This window comes from Delphinus delphis, chromosome 18, assembly GCF_949987515.2.
Source record: "Delphinus delphis chromosome 18, mDelDel1.2, whole genome shotgun sequence".
Taxonomy (NCBI): Eukaryota; Metazoa; Chordata; class Mammalia; order Artiodactyla; family Delphinidae; genus Delphinus; species Delphinus delphis.
Genome location: NC_082700.1, coordinates 33,035,283 through 33,059,047, shown reverse-complemented (window position 1 = coordinate 33,059,047; position 23,765 = coordinate 33,035,283). Strand labels below are relative to the sequence as shown.

The window sequence follows — 23,765 nt, the reverse complement described above, 5'->3', positions numbered from 1 at the left end:
TTATTTAGTCCTTTGTTTTCTTTCATCTTCTTCCTGCTTTCAAACCTATAGTCATTTCACTGATTGTCATCACCTCCAATAGAAAAGAGTAGGTATAGAGAAAAAAGGGGATTAGGGATAGCATTTGCAGGGAAAGGTTTGGAGAAAAAGTAGTTTGTAACTATGGTATTATATTAAATACTTTATAATTGAAAGTAGTTTTAAAACATTAGTTTTCTTCTATTACAGGCAAACCCCAGAGATACTGAGGGCTCAGTTCCAGACCACCACAATAAAGTGAATATCACAATAAAATAATTACCCTAAGTTTTTGGTTTCCCAGTGCATATAAAAGTTATATTTACACTATACTGTTGTCTATTGAGTGTGCAATAGCATTATGTCTAAAAAGCGATGTACATGCCTTAATTAAAAATACTTTACTGCTAAAAAGTGCTAACCATCATCTGAGCCTTCAGTGAGTCATAATCATTTTGCAATAGTAACATCAAAGATCACTGACTACAGATCACCATAACAAATATAATAATAAGTTTGAAATATTGTGAGGATTACCAAAATGTGACACAGAGACAGAAAAGTGAGCAAATGCTGTTAGAAAAATGGCACTGATAGAATTGCTTGATGCTTGGTTGCCAGAAACTTCCAATTTGTAAAAAATGCAATATCTGTGAAGTGCAATAAATGAAGCACAATAAAATGAGGTAGGTCTATATGTTATTATGAAATATTATATATATATAATATATATTATTATATATAATAATATATTATATATAACTGGACTTATATATTTAACATGATAGTATCTTTCTTTACATGGAAAGCTCCTCACAATGTCAACTTTACCTTCTCACATTAGGTCCGAGCCCGGGGAGGTTGGTAGAACTGCTGGGTTGGCCGAGTGGATCGTCTTGGCTGGCCATCACCTCCTCTACGGAATTCAAGAGTTTGGTCATAGGTGGCTTCTTCTTCCTATTTGCAAAGAGTAGTGATTTAACATGTTCAAAACAGTTCCAAGTTTCCTACATTAAATACATTTTATGGTCCCCATTTTGATATACCCTCTTAGAAGCTGCCCTGGGATTCACATCTGTCAATTTTTATAATAGTAGGCGGCAGGGGGAAGAAAAAAAAAGGCAAGGACATTGTTAAAACTCTTTTGGTCCTTGTTAATAGAAGGATGAAATTTATAGTAGTAACATTAGAACCAAATTTAATTCTAGAAAAGGAAACTATTTCCACATAATATTATGGTTATCTCCTCAAATGACTTGACACAATGTGGTGAAAACACAGAAAAGCGAGCAATGTAATACAATTTTAATTGAATATTTGGGCTTCTAAATATTTCCAGGTATTTATCATGGAAAGGGGTTTTAGTAAGATATGGAAAAGGGATTGAGGAGCCAGAGAATGTTCACCAGCTGTTTGTCCTCATCTGATGAAATCTCCAACATCGTTAAGAACCTTACATCTAGAGACAGGAAAAAAAATAATGGATTGGAATGAGGAGAGAAATACAATTTCCATATAAAGAAAGCTTCATGCAAGACACAGCAATCGCCACAGTAAGACGCAAACTGTTTTCTTCTCATATTCTTTCTTACTAAGGGGGTAGAACCAGCAACTCAAGGAATGGCATGGATAAATTAGTATAAGCAGAATAAACAGCAGAAACAGTATAGTTAATTACAATATTTGAAAAGGACTTAGAAGCAACAGAAATGTAGCCAAAAGCCACACTGGTTTCTTACTGAGTGCTGCCACGCTGTTATTTTAGTGTTTTAAATTAATGCAGCTGTGAAGTATGTTCCCTTCATAGAGAGAAAAAAATTGGCTCTCATTTTTGTTTATGAAAGAAACAGTATCTATTTCAAAAGCAGAGTTTAAATTCCAGCTGAATTATCAGAGCACAATAATTTGCATGATTTAGGAAATTTATCCTATTTCTTCCTATTCCTCCTTAATCGTTGAATCTTCTGTCCCAAAAGATTGCTTTCCTTTGACCCTAAAAGCAAATGGAGTTATATGAAAGACTGAGTTCTATTCTTTAATTTTTATAGATCAACTATTGCAATTTTACTTGATGCAAGTAGAAAGATGCTATGATAATTTGATCAAATCCTATTATTTAGAAATGATATTTAATATTTGGCACGAACATATCACTCATTAATAGGCATTCTCCACAGTATTCTTAAGAACCGTTATCTCCATTTTATATAAAGGACACTGAAGTCCAGGAAAGCTTTGTGACTTTGCCCTAATACTTCGAAGATAAATCTGAGTTTTGATTCAGACACTGCTATTTAAATCCTTACGTCTCAGTCTGCATGTAAAAGAAATAAACTAATTGCCCAAAATTAATGATCACCCTTAAGGGGCCATCATCACCTAAATAAGAGAATAGAGAAATCTGACAATACATCTGTCATAACTCAATAACAACATTTTAGAGACAAACTTCCAGATTAGTTCTCCTTTCTCTATGCCCCTTTCATTAATAATCAATCTCAAAATGGTTAGAAGTATCAGATATTATGTCTATAATTTAGTAAAGCAATCAAGATGGAGGAAGAAAAATTAAAGTGCTCAGAAAAGAAGAGAAATATTTTTTTATTAATATGGTCACTGCTCTGAATGATTATTGTCAAATCTTATAGCTAAATTTGAAAAGAAACTATTTTTATGATATATGACATTTGCAACTGTGCATATTAACTGAGAAGGATAAAAATATGTTTGCTGCTGTAGAAGGTGAAGTAATTATTCTAGGAATTAGAATGGAATATTATTATTCTCCACACCCAGCTGCAAAACTGGTTAGAGGACATCTAAAAACCTATATACTTTATCAATAAAATATAGTATTAAAGGTAGGACACTACATTTACTGAGTGAGTGACCTGGATTTATATAATAAATGTGCCATTGCTATTTGAAAAACTATCTTGTTTAAAAGATATTGTATAAAAGAATCTCAGACTATACTAGCCATAACCGATTAAATGGTTTTATAGAGATGACCAACCATGAGATTTCTTTGACATTATTTGATGTCTTCACAATCATTTTATACAAAATGGAAGCAAAAAATAAAAATAATTCTGACAGCTTGGTTTTCAGTTGTCAAAGGCACAATCTTGCTCTTTTAACTTTGAAATATTCTTCCCACAGAGTAGTCGGGGGCAAACCTGGTTACCCACAAAAATCACTTCATACAGTTTAGAGCTAGTAATTTTTAGCACTGAATGAGCACCCCTTTCCATATAACACACAGCTCAATTTAATAGATCAGTTTATTTGGAGTCATCTTTGAATGAAATTTATACCTTTATCTTCTTCCTTTAGTTTCACTACTCTGTAACAGCTTTAGAACTAAAAAAAAAATTAATTTCACAGTTCATGAACATTTAAAAAAAATCTGACAGTATTTTGAGCTGGCACAGTCCTGGAAGGCTATCTGGTCTGTCCCCTTAGATTTGACAGATGAGGAATCTCTAAACCCAGAGAGGTGATTTTCCCAAGTCACAGAGCTCACTAGAGGAAGAGTCCAGACCAGGGCCATTTTGTTTCTAACTCAGACAAGGTTCTTTAAAAGACTGGTGATAACGTTCACAAAAATGGAACTGACCAATGCCATCTTCAACAAAGCTTTTGAGATTTAGAACCATTTTATTGGGACTCAGATTTTTGCTCACCATGCTATCAGATTTACCTGGTTTTAAAATACCAAATAAATAATATTCAAAACGTGCCCTCTTTTTATGCCAATATTTAGTAGTTTATTACTCCTTTTAATGAAAAGATACATATTCAATAATCATTGTGACACCAAACATGAATGAAGTGATATGTTGAAAGGAAAAAATGAGTCATAGCACCAATGCAAAAAGGAGATACACAACTTCACCTATAAAACACATTTGACGGGTCACAACTACACCTTTCCTGCATATCATTTTTAGTCTCTCGATAGCACAAACTACATCTTGAGTGAGAATACAGACAAATACACTATTTCCTCATTTATAAATGAGCTGTTGGAAAAGCTCATTGTAAATCAGTTACTTCGAACCTGGAACATACTTCAGTAGGAGGTGTGAAAGACATTTAAATACAGGTCAGGTTCTCTGTTCCACAAATAAAGGTGATGTGCAGATAAGCATATAAACCACCACTCTAAAGAAGGTGGTGGATCTGGTGGCTCTCAACTGGGAGTGATTTCCCTACCCCACAGTGTGGGGGCAGGGGAGGTAGCCAATGTCTGGAGACATTTTTGGTTATTACAAGCTGAAGGAGTAGGTGGGGGGAGTTGCTACTACATCCAGTAGGTAGAGGCCAAGGATGCTCTCTAGGCAAATGGAGGAGGAGGAAACTTCCTATTCCTAAGTGCCAGGACAGCCTGGAAAATAATTCTGAAATTCAGGAAGTTTGGGTTTGCCACCCTTTCCGTTTTCCTTTTCGGATATTTCTTCTGCCTCTGTCTCTAATGCCTAAAAGCTGCGTTTATGGAACTTCTGTGGGGAGGTCTCTATTCGCTGACAACACTATGTTTTCCTCTGCTTCAGCAACATGTTCATACTTACTTAACTTACTGAATTGCCTCATCTTACATTACCATTTCTTCAGCATTTTTGCACAGCAATGACTTTGTAAGGAGAAAACGATTATTGATTACTGGTGGGAGTAGGGAACAGGGATGGCAATTCTCTTCACAAAAAACTTGGAAAAACTAACTGATATTGTCACCTCTAATAGCTACTTTGTGTGAAATTTAATAAAAATTTTTCTAGTCAGTTCCTTTTAACAATTTGCACAGTAGTCACAAAAACACAAGCCAGCACACAAAATGTATACAACGTACCCTCAACAATAATCCTTGAACTCTGAATATTTTGAACACTGAAATCTTAATGAGTACATATCTCCTTGAGTGATTCACATATGAACTACTTATGAATTTCCAGACCACCTTTGCCTGTCTGGTTAACTTGTGTAGTCAGTTTATAGAAATAGCAACTAATTTTAATATAAAACCTAAGCAAACAATAATTTTAAAGACAAACCTGCTTTCCCAAAATATCATGTAATAAAGGCAAAATAGGGACAGTAAAAAGATCATTGGTTGCCAAGGGTTAGGGGGGATGGAGGGATGAATACGCAAAACACAGGAAGATTTTTAGGGCTGTGAAACTATCCTGTATGATACTATTATGGTAGATACATGTCCCAATACATTTGTCCAAACCCAATGCACACCATGAGTGAACCCTAATGTAAACTATGGGCTCTGGAAAATAATGATGAGTTAATGTAGGTCTATCAATTGTAACATATGTACAACGGATAGATGGTGGGGGATGTTGATAAACGGGAGAAGCTATGCATGTGTGGGGGCGAAGAGTATGTGGGAAATCCCATACCCCTCTCAGTTTTGCTGTGAATCTAAAACTCCTCTATAAAATAAAGTCTAAAACAAACAAACAAAAAAACAGGCTGTAAAGTAGGCCACATCAGTGGGATACTTTGCGCCTCATATATTGCTGATGTGGTAGATATTTGATGAAATATTTGTTGACCTGCCTTATTAAAATGGCACATCTTGATCCATTCAGAGTCTTCCTGTGGTTATCCATAACTAAAATATGAGAATTAAATTTCTTTCACCCTTGGGATGCCATCAGCATTAATTAATGTATGAAAACCACTTTGAAGATTATTGAGCTCTCTGAATTGGCTCTAGGTTGTATATATAATTTTGATTATACCTTGGATATTCATAACATTTCCTCTTGGTTTCCACTGGAAAACTCTGACCTTTGATTTTACTTTTTAGTCCAAGTAATGAAATAAAGTACCTCTGCCCCATTCAAAAACAAAAACAAAAATTCATGTAATGGATTCCAATAGTAGAACTTAAAATATTTTAAGTAATCTATTTTAGATCAATTATACTAATATTCTATTATATTAGAGCAACTGAAAATTGGATAGTAATAAAGTAATTGAAGATTATGGATAACAGCTGTGCCTACAGGAGTCAAGTATTATGATTAACACTGACCTTAGTTTACCAATTATTCTTGTTTAAAAATATATTCCAATTCCATATTTACAACTCCACGACAAAATAAACTGGGTCTGTCTGTGGTAGCCTGGAACCACAGACTACAAAACAGATAGTTTCTGTAAAGAACAGTTAGTCCAAAAAACTAAGAAGCTATAATTTGCTCAGGTAATTAGTACCATAACCTGAGTTAGTAGGTCTTCTGATTCATAGTCCTGTCTGCCCTTCACACTATGCTTCCAAGTAATGAGGACAAGAAATACAGACACAGTGAATGCCAGAATTGGAAGAGGATTTGGGGATAATCTAATTGAGCAAATTTAAATTTTAAAAATCATCATCTATTTTTGGGGTAAATGTGACACTCTTCTTTCAAATGAAATTTTATACAGAATTCCAATATAAAATAGATGGGCTCAGGTTACAGTGGGTGTTTTTACATACAGTATCCCCTTGGCTTTCTCTTCTTTAGTTCTTCCAAGTTCTGTAACCCCTAAAGCACAAAAACTAAAACCCAACCTGGTTCAACCTCTGCTGTACACTAGGAACCAGCTAGGTTGAGTGGCTTGATTAATATAAGAAAATGAACTGCTGAAAGAACAGGAACGGGAACACAGGCCCCTGACTCAGTTCAGAGACCGTTGTCTTTGCGTTTTATCACAGGGAAAATCTAAACCCTGCTTTTGACTTCTATGAATTAAATTTCTCATTTGACAATACAAACTCACCTTCTATACCTAAATGGGGAAAAATAAAAATCTCAGCCTTCATTAAACATAAGCAAAATAAGCAAATTTTATGCTAATAAACTAATTTATCTGTTTTTGAAACTTTGAGTGAAATAAGATACCATTTTAGAATAAAGTGTAATGCAGAATTATAATCCCTCTTTCCCTCAGAGCAGCGCTAAGATAATCTGTTTAATATACCAGGTCCGGTAATAATTTATTTTAACCAAATATTTTGTGGCAGAAAAAAACCCCACACTGCTACAAGTAAAAGAATGAAATTAGAACACTCCCTAACACCATACACAAAAATAAACTCAAAATGGATTAGAGACCTAAATGTAAGACCAGACACTATAAAACTCTTAGAGGAAAACTTTGGAAGAACATTCTTTGACATAAATCACAGCAAGATCTTTTTGATCCACCTCCTAGAGTAATGGAAATAAAAACAAAAATAAACAAATGGGACCTAATGAAACTTAAACACTTTTGCAAAGCAAAGGAAACTACAAACAAGACGAAAAGACAACCCTCAGAATGGGAGAAAATATTTGCAAATGAATCAATGGGCAAAGGATTAATCTCTAAAATATATAAACAGCTCATGTAGCTCAATATTAAAAAAACAAACAACCCAATCAAAAAATCAGCAGAAGACCTAAATAGACATTTCTCCAAAGAAGACATACAGATGGCCAAGAGACACATGAAAAGCTGCTCAACATCACTAGTTACTAGAGAAATGCAAATCAAAACTACAATGAGCTATCACCTCACACCAGTTAGAATGGGCGTCATCAGAAAATCTACAAACAACAAATGCTGGAGAGGGTGTGGAGAAAAGGGAACCCTCTTGCACTGTTGGTGGGAATGTAAATTGATACAGCCACTATGGAGAACAGTACGGAGGTTCCTTAAAAAACTAAAAATAGAATTACCATATGACCCAGCAACCCCACTACTGGGCATATATACCCAGAGAAAACCATAATTCAAAAAGACACATGCACCCCAATGTTCATTGCAGCGCTATTTACAATAGCCAGGTCATGGAAGCAACCTAAATGCCCATCGACAGACGAACGGATAAAGAAGATGTGGTACATATACACAATGGAATATTACTCAGCCATAAAAAGGAATGAAATTGGGTCATTTGTAGAGACGTGGATGGATCTAGTGACTGTCATATAGAGTGAAGTAAGTCACAAAGAAAAAAACAAATATTGTACATTAACGCATATATGTGGAACCTAGAAAAATGGTACAGATCAACCGGTTTGCAGGGCAGAAACAGAGACACAGATGTAGAGAACAAACGTATGGACACCAAGGGGGGCAGTGGCGGGGGTAGTGGTGTTGGTGTGATGAATTAGGAGAGTGGAATTGACATATATACAGTAATATATATAAAATGGATAACTAATAAGAACCTGCTGTATAAAAAAATAAAATTTAATTAAAAAAACCACACTGATTCAAGACAAGAAACAAAATAGGATTCAAAATCTAACTACTAAGCAACTGGTCCAAAATGCATGGCTGAGAATATAATGTTTTTTTTTTTCTTCCTTTCACTGCCATTTTAATAGAAAAAGAATATAAACTTCTATATTACAAAATATATTTCATATTTTTTTCAATAGAAACTTAAAAAACACTAACTTTATAAAATAAATGGATGTTTAAAAGCAAATTCCGGATGGTACTGCATCAATGTGGGCAAAAAGTGTATTAGGGTACAAATACCCATTTTACTATGGGTACAAAGTGTCAGTGAATACAGAGAAGAAATTCCAAGTGAATAGTGTTCTGACCGCTATGATCTTTTGATCTCTATACCACCTCACTTATGATTCAGAGGCTGATCTGCGGATCAGTTCCCCCAAATAAGCAGTGATTGCCTTCAATCTATTATTAAAGTTTTGTTCTATTTCCACTTGCCCTCAGGCCCAGCCAAGGACGCCACCTGGTCGATATTAGCACTTCTTGGAAGAAAATAAATGATATTATTAGTGATCTTCTGGGAAAGTCTGAAAAATTTCTAAGCCATCAGGAGACATCATGGTGCTGATGTCGAAGATCTCGGCGGTGGTGTAGTGTGGTCCTCCCCAAGGAGGGCTGAGAAACACGACATCAGCCTTTAAACGAGAAGCCAGCTGCAGGAAATCTCCACAGATGAACTCAATCTTGTCTGCTACCCCATAAATTTCTGCATTACTGTGAGCAAGATCGATCTTAACAGGATCAATATCAATGGTGATCACTCTCTTTCCTGTTAAGGCAAACTGAATGGTATTTCCTCCAACTCCACAAAATGCGTTGACTACGGTGTCACAGTGGAAGGACGGGCTGACCCTGCCAGCAATGTGCTCAGCGATCTCAGGTGTAACTGAAAACCAGCCCTCTCTGTCTAATTTAATTCCATCGTCAAAGCGGGAGAAGAGCCTGTATCTCTGGGCCCAGTACTTTGCCAGCTCGGGCACAGCAGTGATCTCCGGAGGCAGACCAATTCCCTTTCTGTTCTTGCTCTTCTTCTTCTTCTTTTTATTTTCAGCTTCGGCTTCTACCTGAAGACGGTCTGGTGCAGCCTTGGTGGGGCAGTCACCCTCATCTGTCACTGCTGCTTCTGTGCTGTCCCTGTCAGTTTTCTCTGTTACCACTTCCCCAGCTGAAGACATGGCACGACGCTTTCCAGGTTCTGGCTCACTCGTCTCCGGTGGGTCATCCCCTTTTTCAACAGACACTTCTTGTTCCTCTGAACCACTGCTTGTGCAAGTATCTTGAACGTTGTTATGAGAAACTGACTCCTGCGATGCTTCCTCATGCATTGGTTCATTACCCATTTTAGGAATTTTTCTACCTTATTCAAAGTTTTGCTTTTCTTGAAAAGAGTTTTTCCTGGCTCTTCAGTGAAGAAGATGTGTTTGTTTTTCATATTGATTTGTCTTCTCATGTCCAAGTACTTTGACTTGTACTTCACATTCTTGTGTGGATACTTGACCCGCCGGTGACTGAAATTTGAAATTCCACCATATTTTTGTCCTGAGCCATGCTTGAATCCTAGAAGGGAACCGTCGACATCAAAGTCTGAATCTGGGTTTTCATCAATGTCCAGTTCGTGGCTCCTCTTGAATTTGCTTGGCTTCTGTTCAGGTGGATCTTTGCCACTCTCATCTCCATCAGTGCCGATGAGGTGTGGTCTGTCTGTGATTGTGTTTGCTTCTGATGACTCTTGTGAATCCTGAGCTGGTTGGCTTGTGCTTCTGTTCCCAGACAAGCTGCTTTCCTTGCTTCCTCCATTACATGGTTCACTTTGGCCCTAAGCAAGGCATTCTCTTCTGCTGTCCATCACAACTCACAGAGGGATCTAATCGGCTCTGTTCTACATCCTCTGAATTCAGACTTACATTACTAAGTCCATCAAGAATTTCATTATGATCTTTATCACTTGAACTAGAGCTTTCGCTATCCATTGATGAAGATGGAGAAGAAAGTTCATCTGCTTTCGTGCGATTTTCGTCTTTCTTGTTGTCAACTACTGTTTTAGACACACAAGTATCTGTATCACAGCTTTGTGAAGCATGAAAAGTCCAACCCTGAGCTTCCCAATACTGAAACTGTTCCAAATAATACCAATACAGCTGGCTATAATGCTGCTCCCATTCCGCCTCTGTATTAGGGATGTTCCAGGGTTCTGAGGACGGCGTCTGACCTGCATGCTTTTCTTGCCAGCTTTGCCACAGCAGTTCCCCCTGGTATTCCTTCCAGTACTTCTCCCAGAGCTCCGTAATTTCCAGCTTTGGAGATAATGTATTTTCAGCAGGAAGATTCTCACCTTCAATGTCTTTTTTGGTTCGAAGTTTATACCTTCTGGTGTTCTCATTCTCAGATGAAGATGGATCATCTGAATCTGAAGCCAAAATGTCATCTTCCGCACATTCTTGTCTCCAAGATTCTCTCTTAATTTCATCTAAGTACTTCTTTTGATGTTTTTTCTCTTTTTAAACTTTGTTTCTAGTATTCATAGATACCTCAAAATTCTTATGTGCAGACACCCTACCACACTGAAGTGGCAGTCCCATACTTCTCATGAGTTCAGCCTCAGAATCAAGTTCACTTTCATCTGGGCCTACGTCTTTGCTGTCACGTGACTCTGCAGTGCCCTGGGGACGACCACCTTCTTCCTCTTCTGTAGCTTGCTCTCCTGCACTGTTGCCATCGTCTTTAACGTAGTAGCCTTTTAATCCCAAACTGCACAATTTCCGATCTTCCACAAACGCCCTGGAGCAGAGGCAGAGGATGCAGGAGCCCTCCCGCAGGTCTTCAAGGAAGAGACACATCTCCACCCCGGAGCTCCACTTCTCGCAGTACGTCGTAGCGCCGCAGAGGAGGCGGCCACGCCGCAAACAGCGCCGGAAGGCCTCCCAGCCGCTGTTCCGCTGCTGGGGACCGAGGGGAGGACTGGAGGCGTGCCTGGCTGCCAGGGAGGAACGGCAATACAATGTTTCAGGAGAACTCTGAGACATTTCACTGTGTTCTGATATTCTCTTTTTAGAAAAGAGGATATTCTCTAAAGTTACATAAGAATTAGGTAAGGATTATTGATGATTCTATCAGATATTAGGAAATCATCTGAATCCCTACCTCAAGGGTTTTATTCTGTACTCTGCCAACTAAAGCACTACCTAAATAAGACAACTAAACTTTAACATGGAAGAAAACTGGATGTTTCAATGACAGTTAAAGCAAATACAGTACTATCCACCATTGTCTTTCCTCTAACATCGTTAAGATCTTCTACTATTTAATACAAAGTAAACAAAATATTTTTGGCAGCTTAGACACTCAAGAAAATGCAACTCAACATCAAAAGGCTGCATCCATATTTCAACTAGGAGAATATAATACAAAAAAGAGACTAGAAAATGTCACCCTTTTCAAACTTCAAATAATAAAAGTACTGATACTCTTCCATCAAAAACACACCCAACTTTCTTTAAAACTTGGAATAGAAAAAAGGGGAATGATTATTCTACTATGTGCCTGGCATTTTATCTCATTTAATCCTTGCAACAATGCTTTGAATTACTTAATCTCATCCTTCTACAGATGAACAAGCTAAGGCTCAGAGTAACTTACCCAAAGTTATGTAAGTGGCCATGCTTCAATAAGACCCCTGGGCTGTCCACTCCAAAGTTCTTTTCATGGCATCACATAGTGTATATTTTACATTTCTTGCTTCAGACAGTTTTGCTTATTTTTTTCTAATAGCTGGCTAAAGATTAATTTTAAATAAGTAGATGGCTTCTGCCCTGAGGCTAGTATAAACATTTAATGGTCAGCATCTTTGTTGAAATGCCATAGTGAAGTCCAAAGAATGAATATATGATTTGTAAAAATGTGTACCTCTCTCCAACTCATTTCCTCTTTTAAAGCTAAAGGTTAAATAGATTCCAAAGCTTGTCCAGAAGTCAGGGTAGGAAGCATATTTCTGCTCCAAAAGATGCCAATCTACTCAGATTCCCTTGAGAGATACCTTATCATGGCATTGGTATTTAAGACCTCAGTCTGTTAGGTCAGATCTTAGTCTGAGTTTAGACTCCGCCACTTCCTAGATGTGTTACTCAACTTCTCTACATCTCAGTTTTCTCACATAGACAGCAGTAATCAACTCATAGGTTTACAAGGAGCATTACATGAGATAATACCCAAAAAGAGTTTAGCAAATAAGCCATATACGTTGTCTATTATTCTGAATTAAGTAATTCTTTGACAGTAATATATACATGCTCACTTCAATTGAACTATCAAGACTCACAGATTTTGCTAAAAATCAGGTTTGCTGTTAAGAATATTCCTCAAATTGCTTTTGTCAGATAAGGAAAGTGGAAAAGCCACTGAAGAAAATGAAAGAGCCAATGCAAGGAGAAAGACTCTTGTCACCTGCTTGCCTTTTATTTCTTCAGAAATTTGAAAAACATCTATACACAAAAACTAATGATTTCACATTATAAATCATTCCATTGTTACCACTGTTTTTGTTTCTTTTAGGAAGAGGTCTTCTTTTTTAATTATAGAGAAAAAGGGCAAATAAAACAAACAAAAGGAGAAAATTAGCAAAGACACATTACTGAAAATGATTAATCAAAAGTTAAAGATATTATTTGCTTAAAATATGAATATTTTAAGAAAAAGCTAAAAATAAACGTGATTAACCTCTTTGAACATCTTGCCTTAATACCAAGACCATACCCTTAAAATTTTATCAAATGTCATAAAAAACAGAAACACTATTTAAACAGCAGAGGTATAGCAATGATGATTAATAATGAAAAATGCTTATCTATGCCTGTTGATATGTTTTCAGGTGATTGCCTATAAATTACCCTTGCAAAAGCAACTGCTTTCCCAAATATGCTAATTGAGCAAATATGTTTTAGAATATTTTACGGTTAAAACTTATGAGCACTAATCACAAGTGGTTAATCATTTCACTCCCTCATAAGTTATACCATTTTTACATCTTAAATTTGTAACTAATACAATATACTTTAAGAATGAATTAACTAATTCTTTCTCTGAAAGTAATAATTACCACATCATAGTGCCAGACTGCTTTTTATTCTAAAACAGTCAGCCCAGTACATTTTATGTAACTGACCACTTGAGACAAGTACTTATGGTGTGCTTCAGTGACCTGTAATACAGGCTAAAGAAACAGAATTAGAAAAAAAAACTCCATGTCAAATTGATAAAATACAGGCCAGATCTTTGCTATTAAAAAGTACTGAGTGTTGGAGTAGGGAAAGGAGACGACTTGACATGCTTTATATAACTTTAAGAAAAGGTTTGCAATATCTAACAGTACAGAAAATAAAATCATTTGCTAATGTTTTCACCCCTAAGGAACATAAGATTGACAGGAAAAGAATTAAAATTTTGAATCTTATAGCAGCTATCTATAAGATTATTTATAGTTATTTATAAATTATTTATAGTTATCTATAAGATTACAATGTAATAATCATTTTCACATTTAAATCCCATACATACCCAGCAACCCATATTAACAATGTCTGCATAATGAAGTAAAATGATTTCTCTTTAGTGAAACATGAAGAAAATATGTTTAAAAGTCTTTATCAGGCTAGTTAATAAAAGCTGTAGTTTAAGAATTGTGAGGTGCCCCAGGAGTCAATGATCTGATCTACAAGGTACAAAATTCATCCCCACACATCACACACCGGTGGTGTGATGGTTCTGTCTCCTTCAAATAAGTGAAGGATGCTAAGGCTTTCTCAGGCAGCCAACCCCACTCCTTTGTATCCTTCTCTAGAAAGTGCAAACTACCCGGGCTTTCTAGTTAAGCCTATGTCCTTTGCCATATGGAAGATTTTAAATTATTTTAAAACAAGTATTATGCCTTTCTCTTAGTCTTCTATTTTCTAAAATCAAAAGACTCAGTTCCTGGAATCATTTGTCAAATACCATTATTTCCACTATCTCCCATCATCTTGATCATATTTTCCTTTATACATTTTAATATTTACTATTCTATGTAACCTAGTATTCAGAATAATATTGCATGTATGGTCTGCTTGCAACATAATACTACTATTTTCCATGATGAGCAAACTCTATATAATCATTAGTGCAATCTGACCTTGCTTTAATGTTTTTAGCAGCTGCTTGATCATTCCTTGCTCATACTGTACTTGTCAACAAACGAAATGTCTATAACCTACTCCCAGGTCTATTTCATTGTATATTTGAAGAGAATTATTTTCCCAACCTAAAGTTTTAAATTTAACTGTAATTGAATATATGCACTATTGAAAGATACTAATTACTTTGGCATAGTTTTATCATTGGTGTTCTGAATAACTATATAATATTAAGTCAGTTTTTCTAAAATAAAATTATCTTGGTAATTTGTTAGTTTTTTTTTTTTTGCCTAGTGGAAATTGGAGGATTACCACCTAAAACATACATGGGTGGCTAAAATGTAGTTTAACCCTGAAACTAGATTCCAGTGAAATTTAGAAGATAAAAGGAGATTCACAGTATAAGATTAAGCTCTTAGGAATAGAACTGTAGGTTAAAGGAATAGGTTGATTCTTTTTCTACTCTTTGTAAAATATTTTCTAGCCCCTTGAGAAATACCTCTTGCATATACATCTTTGCTTCTCAATTTAAAATTCTCTAAATTTTAAAGAGAGAATTAAGACTGAATGAACTAAATAGTTGATAGTTACTTTACCAAAACTGTGTATCACATATTGAGTACAAACTTACTGCTATGATGAAATTTTTATATACATTATACAAAAAGTAGGTTGGTATCATTTATCTCCATTTACAGGTAAAGTGTAAAATCATGTGCTATGATGTCAGCAAGTCTGCAAACTGAACATCAGCTCTACAACTTATTAGCTCTATGATTTTAGGCAAGTTTCTTAATGGCTCTGAACTTGGATTTGTACTTTTTCATGTGTATTAAGTGGGAATACTAATAATTATTTCATAGGGTTCCTGTAGTTATTAAATCAGCTAACACAGACATATATGGTGCCTGGCGTATATGTTCCAGTTATAAGCAGGCATTGTATAGAAGGAACTCCAATCTTCACATTCTCAATCATTTATTCTAATTATTTCAATATGTTGGTAAAGATATAACATATCATCTTTCTGTTAACTAAGTATAAATTACTCTTAGTATGCTTAAATTTATGAGGTTTTTTCCCTCATGTTGAGATTTCAAAATGTTCGGTATATGAAGAGTTAGCTTTTTTTAAAAGAAATCATTTTCTTTCCAAGCTTAGCTTCTCTTCTCAATCATTTTTGATGGTTAGACTGTTGAAGAAAGAAAAGGTATCACAAAGCTTTTCTCCAAGAATAATAAGGGAGATAAACTCATTTCCATCAACTTAGGTAAAGAAAAATTAGACAGTACATATCACCTGATTTAATTAAGGCTACTAAACATATTATATTTTGCTGTAATAATACTATTTCTAGGTTTATTGAAATTCAGGAACCATGTTTTTAGTCACATGTAATTCCACACCTGAAACATCTGAGATGTTCAACAGAGGCTGGGGGAACTGATAATATACTATGGAGAATAATTTGCTCATCATCATACCCAAAGGAAAAGCAAATAAATGTTTGTTCCTACTGAATATGTAAATATTCTTGTAGTTCAAGAATGAAGCTATTGTTCCTTCTCCATTCAGTCATGGCTGGAACAATGATGGTAAGAAAAAATCAGGAAGGTACAAAGTCTCTGCATTAGAGTCAAAAGATTTTCTTGGGTGCTTCAAATACCCAAGAAATAGATCAAAATCAAGTGCTTATACAAATAGATCAAAATTTACATTTTAAATACATCATAAAATTAATAAAACAAAATGGATGTGATATCATTTAGGTGCTACAGTTCTTACTGTAAAACACAAATTATCCACAATGCTTAATATGTACCTTCTGGAAAGTATTAAGGTAAAACAATTAACTTTTTAAAACTTCTAAATTCATCCATAAGATTATTTAAAGTGTACTCCTTTATGCAACTCGAAACTCCTTCCCCTTCCTCTCACTTTCTCCCCCACATACAATGTAAGCTGCTTATTAAAATAAAAAGTAAGGCAAATAGGTCCTCTGGACAAGAAGGGACAGTAGGCTATCAGTGATGGTGTCTATATTGTACAAGAATTGGTAACACTGAGAATTACTAATTAGGGCTTAATGAGAAATCAGTAAGAGGACTTCCCTGGTGGCGCAGTGGTTAAGAATCTTCCTGCCAATGCAGGGGACATGGGTACGAGCCCTGGTCCTGGAAGATCCTACATGCCGCAGAGCAACTAAGCCCATATGCCACAACTACTGAGCCTGCGCTCTGGAGCCCATGAGCCACAACTACTGAGCCCGTGTGCCTAGCGCCCATGCTCTGCAACAAGAAAAGCCATGGCAATGAGAAACGCATGAACCACAACGAAGAGTAGCCCCCTCCTGCAGCAACTAGAGAAAGCCCGCACACAGCAACAAAGACCCAATGCAGCCAAAAATAAATAAATAAATACATTTTTTTAAAAAAAGAAAAATAAATAAGACTAGTAAAGTTTATGGTACTCCTTCAGAGTGTAAAATGCATGATAAAATAGTCAAATTTCACTTTCATTATCTATGGATAAGAGCAGCACAGTCTCTTAAAAGCTGTATTGAAATGAGGAGGAAAAGCCTGTCCAGGGTTAAACACTAATTTATGCAAAAGCCCCATTTTGACAAGAATCCTGTCAATGTCAAGCAGCACGTACACAGACAGAAGGACAGGCTGAAAAGCTCTGTGTCAGAGCTGGGATGGAAGTCGCCAATTTATGAAGGCTGTTATAAACCATAGGATTTCAAAAGTGCGAAAGAAAATGATGGAAATTTTTATAACTTTGCAGGCAATACTATTAGCTTAAAGGGAACGCAGTTCTTTCACTTTATGAGAAAAACTAGTTTACTTTAAAAGACTTGTGAATTTTTCTATTAGGGCTATATTGTAAGACTCTTAATACAAAACTCTGTTATCCTAGTAACATTCAAACAGAAAAGAAAACTTTAACAGGAAATATAAAAGGAAAAAAAATTAATTCAAAGAAAAAGATGGTACAAGGAAGCAGTTTCAGTTTCCTTCCCAACTCCTGATCTGGAAGTTCCAATCAGTAATTGCTGTGGCAGTCAAGGGTCAACAAATATTACTCTGAGGAAGTGAACAATAAGGGAGGCTGCTATTTCTAAATCCTTGAAGGAAAACTAAAGAAATGGAAACAAAAGTAATTAAGAACCTATGTGCCAGGCATTTCAATCATTTGATGACTGAACAATATATTTATTGAGGAGCTACTATGTTCTTTAAGACAACCAAAAGATTATGTATCTTGCCCAGGTTATGCTGGACTCTAAAATCCATGCTCTTTCCACACATCCCAGTAGATACAGAGGCTGAAGGAGAGAATTGCCTATCATGTTAAACTTTTACAAGGCTTATATAAATAGATCAAAATCAAGTGCTTTCCATCTCATTTACATTTTAAATACATCATGAAATTATAAAACAAAATGGATGTGATATCATTTAGGTGCTATAGTTCTTACTATAAAACACAAATTATCCACAATGCTATCTACTCTGAGCACCGCCTACTATGAATCACTCAATGAGAGAATGAACTACCCTGAAATGGCTACACTATCAATAAGCAGCTACTATACTTTAAATAAATTAGTGTTAAGTAAAGAGCTTAGAATAATGTTGGGTACAACATTAAGTGTTCAATAAAGTTAGCTATCATTACTCCTTCACAAGTGTAAAGTTCCATTCTTTATAATGTCACATACAACACAGTTTCTCTTTTATTGGTTTGAGTCAAGCAATTTGCATTATTCTAGAGAGTTACAGAGGTTGAGAACACATAAGGCTAAACGAGCCTTGATGTGGCACTCTACATTTACAAAGTGATTTTACAATTATTGGTGTCAATAACCAATGTAATACAAAAGTGAGGCTGAGAATCTGGTCAATTAGCAGAATGTTCATTTTTCTTCCAGTGAAGAAAGGAACCCAGAGGCAATCTTCTTTACTGAGACAAATCCTACTAGCTTACCAAATACAGTACATTTGTCCTTCAATACCCATGAGTGACTGGCTCCAGGACTACCCCATCATATCAAAATCTGTGCGTGCTTATGTAAAATGGTACTATAGTATTTGCATATAACTGACACACACCCTCCTGTAGACTTTAAATGATCTCTAGATAACGTATAATATCTATTACAATGTAAATGCTATGTAACTTGTTGCCTGCATGCAGCGAAGTTAAGTTTTGCATTTTGGAACTTCTTATAATTTTTTTTTTTAATATTTTTGATACACGGTCGGTGGAACCTGTGGATACAGAGGGCTCACTGTAATTGTCTTTATGAAATTCATCCAACTTAGTGTCCCCCACCCTTGGTATCCACAGACATGGAGACTTTTCTGAAAAATATTACTAATGAGAAGGAAAAGTATAATAAAGCAGTAAAATTCACCAATACAAATATTTTCACACCAGATTTTTCTCATTAACTATTACATGTTCCAAGACATTTACCCTCAGAGGCTTAGATGAATACAAACAATTCTGCTTTGTATATGTAATTGGCAAGTTCCTAAATTTACCTAAGAACTTATAATACATTTTAAATAAAGGATGTTCATCAATTTCATAATTTGATAAACCTCATAGTATTGTTTCTGTTTAATGAGTGTTATCACATTCTGTGGCATAAACTTTGAGACAGATAACTTTCCTAAGCTCTCTTAGGGAAGTTGAAAGTAAGTTGTTGAGGCTCTTTTTTTTCAGAAATCTTTATCAATATTTTGGTATGGTAGCAATGAGAAAGGGCTGTCCACTTCAATAGCAGAATAAGAATATTCCATGGTAGCTTATAAATTAACTCTATGATTGTGAACAGCATGTGTTCTTAACTGGTTTCATATTTGGATTTTGTTTTATAATTCCATAGCTAGACAACTCTTTATAACTGTCATGCAAATATTATGATGAGCATTTAAAAATTTTTTCCTTATTTAAAACTGTGTCCATGTTAGGAAAATCTCCTTCTGTAAATAGGTCAGTTAATAGAAAAGTCAATAGGTTAGGTTTTAAGAGATTAAACAGGAGTTTAAAAATTTTCTACCTTATTTTCTTCTTTTCTCCTTACTGAGATAAGCCACTCTAAATGAACATTTTAGTAACTATCACAATTTTTTAAACAAAGATGTCTCTCACATGCTTGCACACTTGCACACCCAAACATACACAGGGTCACTGCATCTTCGAAGGTTCAAATACCTAATTAACATTTTTATCTATTTAATGTATCACTACCTGGCATGAAGATTAGCTCAAGAAGGCCTGAAACTTTTGTTAACATTCCTAGGATAATACTAATGTTACTAGCAAGAGCTTAAAGCCATTTTCACAGGGCATTTTCCAATACTGAATTCTGCTGAGGTCCTAGGGCAATAACATAGTCATTATGACTGTGCAGACTTTCAAATATCAGGTCCTTAATGAGAACCTCTACTGAAAATGGGCTGAGTGGTTAACTTGTTAGTTTCTACTTAATAAACTTGTAAAGTTCTTCTCATTTTTATATCCACTTAAACTTTTCCTGCAGCTACTAAAAGACCAGAAACTGAGAATGAACTCTCACAGAATGCTTTGCGCCTAAGTTTTACTAAGGGTTGAAAACTTCTGCTGTGAAAATACATTCTTGGTCAGCTTCTTCTCCCATTTTCCTGGGTGGTTTCTAAATCTTTACATCTCTCTTCAAAATTCCTCTCCTATTCTTGACCTCATTACTTTGAACAGATGACCTGCTTTTACTTGACAGAAAAGAGTTCATTAGTGAAGGATTATTCACCTTCCTTCCCTGAAACCCAGCTTACTCTCATCCACACCTATATTTACTTCCTTCCTCTCTTCTCTTTAGTACTCCTCAACATACCCAAAGTCACCCAAAGTGATCGTACCCCACTTTCTCACCACAGCCTGGATTTTTTTTAATCCTTACACCTATTTTTACAACCTCTCTTTCTCTCTTTTCTTCACTCTGCCTTTGATGTAAACATGCTTGGATTTTCACCCTGAGCTCCTTTACTCCTTATTCTCTTCTTCTATCCTCTTTATCTTCACAACCAAGATCCTATAAGTAGCCTAACCCTCATTTTCTTATGTCCCACTTACTGTCAAGAAACCACAAATTGTCATGCACATCCACCATTCCACTGAAAGTGCATTCTACAGTTATAAGAACCTGCCAATTGCCAAATCCAACAGCCACTTTTCAATTCTCATCTTCCTTGACCTTTCCAGCATTTTATACTGTGGATTAAGCATCCCTCCCCATCTGCCCAACCCCTTGTCCTCCTAAACTACAGCTACTTCTCAATGTCCCTTCCCACCCCTCAGCTGTGAAATTCCCTGGAAGTTGACCCTTGTCTTCGTCTTTTCTCTTTTTACACACTTTCTTTTTTCTTTTTATACACAATCTCACCCATACTCTTTACTTTTGCCTAGACTCTGATGACTCCAAAGTCCCCACCTCTTGCCTTAACTATTGCAATAACTGGTCTCCCTGCTCTCTGCTTTCACTAAAGCCCATTTTCTATACCACAGGAAATAATCTCTTAAAGCAAAATCACATCATGACACTCCCCTACCCCAAATCCTTCATTGGTCCCTATTCTCAGATATAAATATTCCAACTCCTTACTGTAACCCACCTGACTCCCCATCCTTCAAGCCACCTGCCTTTGCAGCCAGCCTCATCTGCTGACACTTGTTACACCCAACCTATACTGCTACCAAAATACCTCACCCTACCATGCCCTCCTACACTCTTTGCTATTCTCTCACACGTTTTTTTCCCAAGCTAAGTCTTTCAAAACTTTCGAGACTCACATTAAACTTCATTCATTCAGATTTAACAAGTACTTATTGAAAGCCTTATGTTTCAGGGACTGTTCTGAATGCTGAAGTATTAGCTGAGACAAAGATCCTGTTCTCACATTGCTTTCACTTAGGGGTTGGAAGGAGGGGCAGGATATGCAGAAAATAAAGCAGGCAAAGGGGATAGAGAGTTTGTGTGATGGCGCACTGCTGTTTTATAACACGATAGTTAGGGAAGGCCTCGCCTCTTCTATGAGTCAGTTCCTGACTGAGTTAAACACGCTCCATCTATGGTGCTTTACTTGCTGGGCTCCTCTGCTAGTCTGACTCTTTTAGTGTAGAGACTGCTCATCTATGCATTGCCATTGTCCAGCATGCAATCATTCTAAGGAAATGTGTTGTGCTGGGCACTGTTCTGGGTGGAGAGATAAAGTCACATAGTAAGTGCTCAAAAAGTTTTTTGAAACAGATTAAAATATATTTGAAATTATAAGTTAATAAGAAAACCTCAAATATAAAAATATCACTTTACAGTTAATATTTTAATAATGTATCAAAAAAAACAGGGACAAAGTGTCAAAGTATCATAATTATATACTAACATATTCCCAAAATTATGAATGTTAAGTAAGTACAGGCATACCTCTGAGATATTGCAGGTTTGGTTCCAGACCACTGCAATAAAGCAAATATCACAATAAAGGGAGTGACACTAATTTTTGGTTTCCCAGTGCATATCAAAATTTATATTTACACTACACTGTAGTCTTTAAATGTGCAACAGCATTATGTCTAAAAAGAACAAAGCACATACCTTAATTAAAATTTACTTTATTGCTAAAAAATGCTAACCATCATCTGAGCCTTCAATGGGTTGAAATCTTTTTGCAGCAGTAACGTTAATGATAACTGATCACAGATCACCACAACAAATATAATAGTAAAGTTTGAAATATTGTGAGAATTACCAAAATGTGACACAGGGACACAAAGTGAGCAAATGCTGTTGGGAAAATGGTGCCAGTAGACTTGCTCGACACAGGGTTGTCACAAACCTTCAACCTGTAAAAAAATGCAGTATCTGCAAAGCATAATAAAGTACAATAAAACAAGGTATGCCTGTATGGATTAAATAAACATTTCATAGGAGAAATGTATTTTGCTGTGCATTTGAAAGCACTTGGGAGAGACTGAATTCTGATGTGTTCTGTGGACAGTGATTAAGAGAGAATTTTGCAAGGAATTGGAAAGTAGGTTGTATGGATAGACTGAATGAAGGTGGTAATTTGTATAGGTAAGTCTACTGGTTTAATTGTAGAAGTATTTCATTTACTAATTATAGACAGGAACAAGTTCAAAGATCATGGTATTTTATCATGGAAAACCATAATCATGTTGTTGTTAACTTCACTGAAGGCAAAGGGAAAAATTAGAAAGAAGTTATGTTTTTATTCATATTTCTTTTTGTAAACTCCCATATTTTCAGATCCTTTTTGCAAATTTTAGGGATTTCTTTTTAAGACTAAAATTCCCTAATCATGATCAACTTTCTTCTTGCTAATTTTATTTTGCTTGCTGTTACTTTTTCAAATAAAAAATGTAATACAAAATTATAGAAAGTTTATAAAATTGAAAAATAAGTATATACACATATACAGAGTCTGTACATAATTCTACTACACTAAAACAACCACTACTTTGAGGGCATTCTCAACTCTATAAATTGCTTTCATTCAGTCATCATAAATATTTCCCATGATATTGCAGCCTTCATAATGATCTTTTATCACAATTGTAAAATATTTCACCCAGCTGATGAATGATGCTTTATTTTACCATTCTTATTGTTAGGCATTTAAGTAGTTTCTAGTTTTTCCTGTTATTGCTGCAATGATCATCTCTCAGAAATTCACTTATTCCTTTTATCTTTCACTAGCAGAGATTAACAACTGTGGGATTGTTAGTTTAAAGGGAATGAACACTTTTAAGGCTTGGAAAAAAATCAGAAAGATCACACCAATTTACACTGCCATCAGCAATGTATAAAAGTACTCATGTCACTGCATCTTTGCCAGCATGAACATTATCATTTAATTTTTTCCCATTAGTTCACACATTTAACACTGTTATTGTTTCAATTTGCATTTGATTGCCACTAGAGTTCAATATTTCTAATTTTTAGTTAAGAAAGATGACACTGCTACTTCAGCAAGAAACCATATTGAGCATAAGTCAATGGTTCAAGGCTGTAAAAATAAAATAAAATAAAAATTTTAAGAAAGTTAATCTAATCATGACATGAGTAACTGTTATTGTGCTCCATGGTAATTAGGCATTAATGGCAAGCAGTTAACATCAGGGGCTATTATCACTATTATTGACACATAGCCGAATCAAGCATTCTCAGATTATGTGGGAAGGCTGGATCAAGTAGAGCTACAAGCTCTCATTATGGCCTCTTAAAGA

The 23,765-nt window shown here is 35.6% G+C and overlaps 1 protein-coding gene and 1 pseudogene across 1 annotated transcript in view; both read right to left on the bottom strand.

Moving 5' to 3' along the window:
• Window positions 1–23,765, bottom strand: part of TDRD3 (tudor domain containing 3) — a 200,885-nt gene that overhangs the window by 5,068 nt on the left and 172,052 nt on the right. The window contains exon 13 of the mRNA XM_059995586.1: window positions 850–975. Coding sequence (XP_059851569.1) covers window positions 859–975 — 117 coding nt within the window. The 3' untranslated portion in view covers window positions 850–858. The remainder of the gene's footprint in view (window positions 1–849; window positions 976–23,765) is intronic.
• LOC132413800 (trimethylguanosine synthase pseudogene) lies at window positions 8,655–11,215 on the bottom strand (annotated as a pseudogene).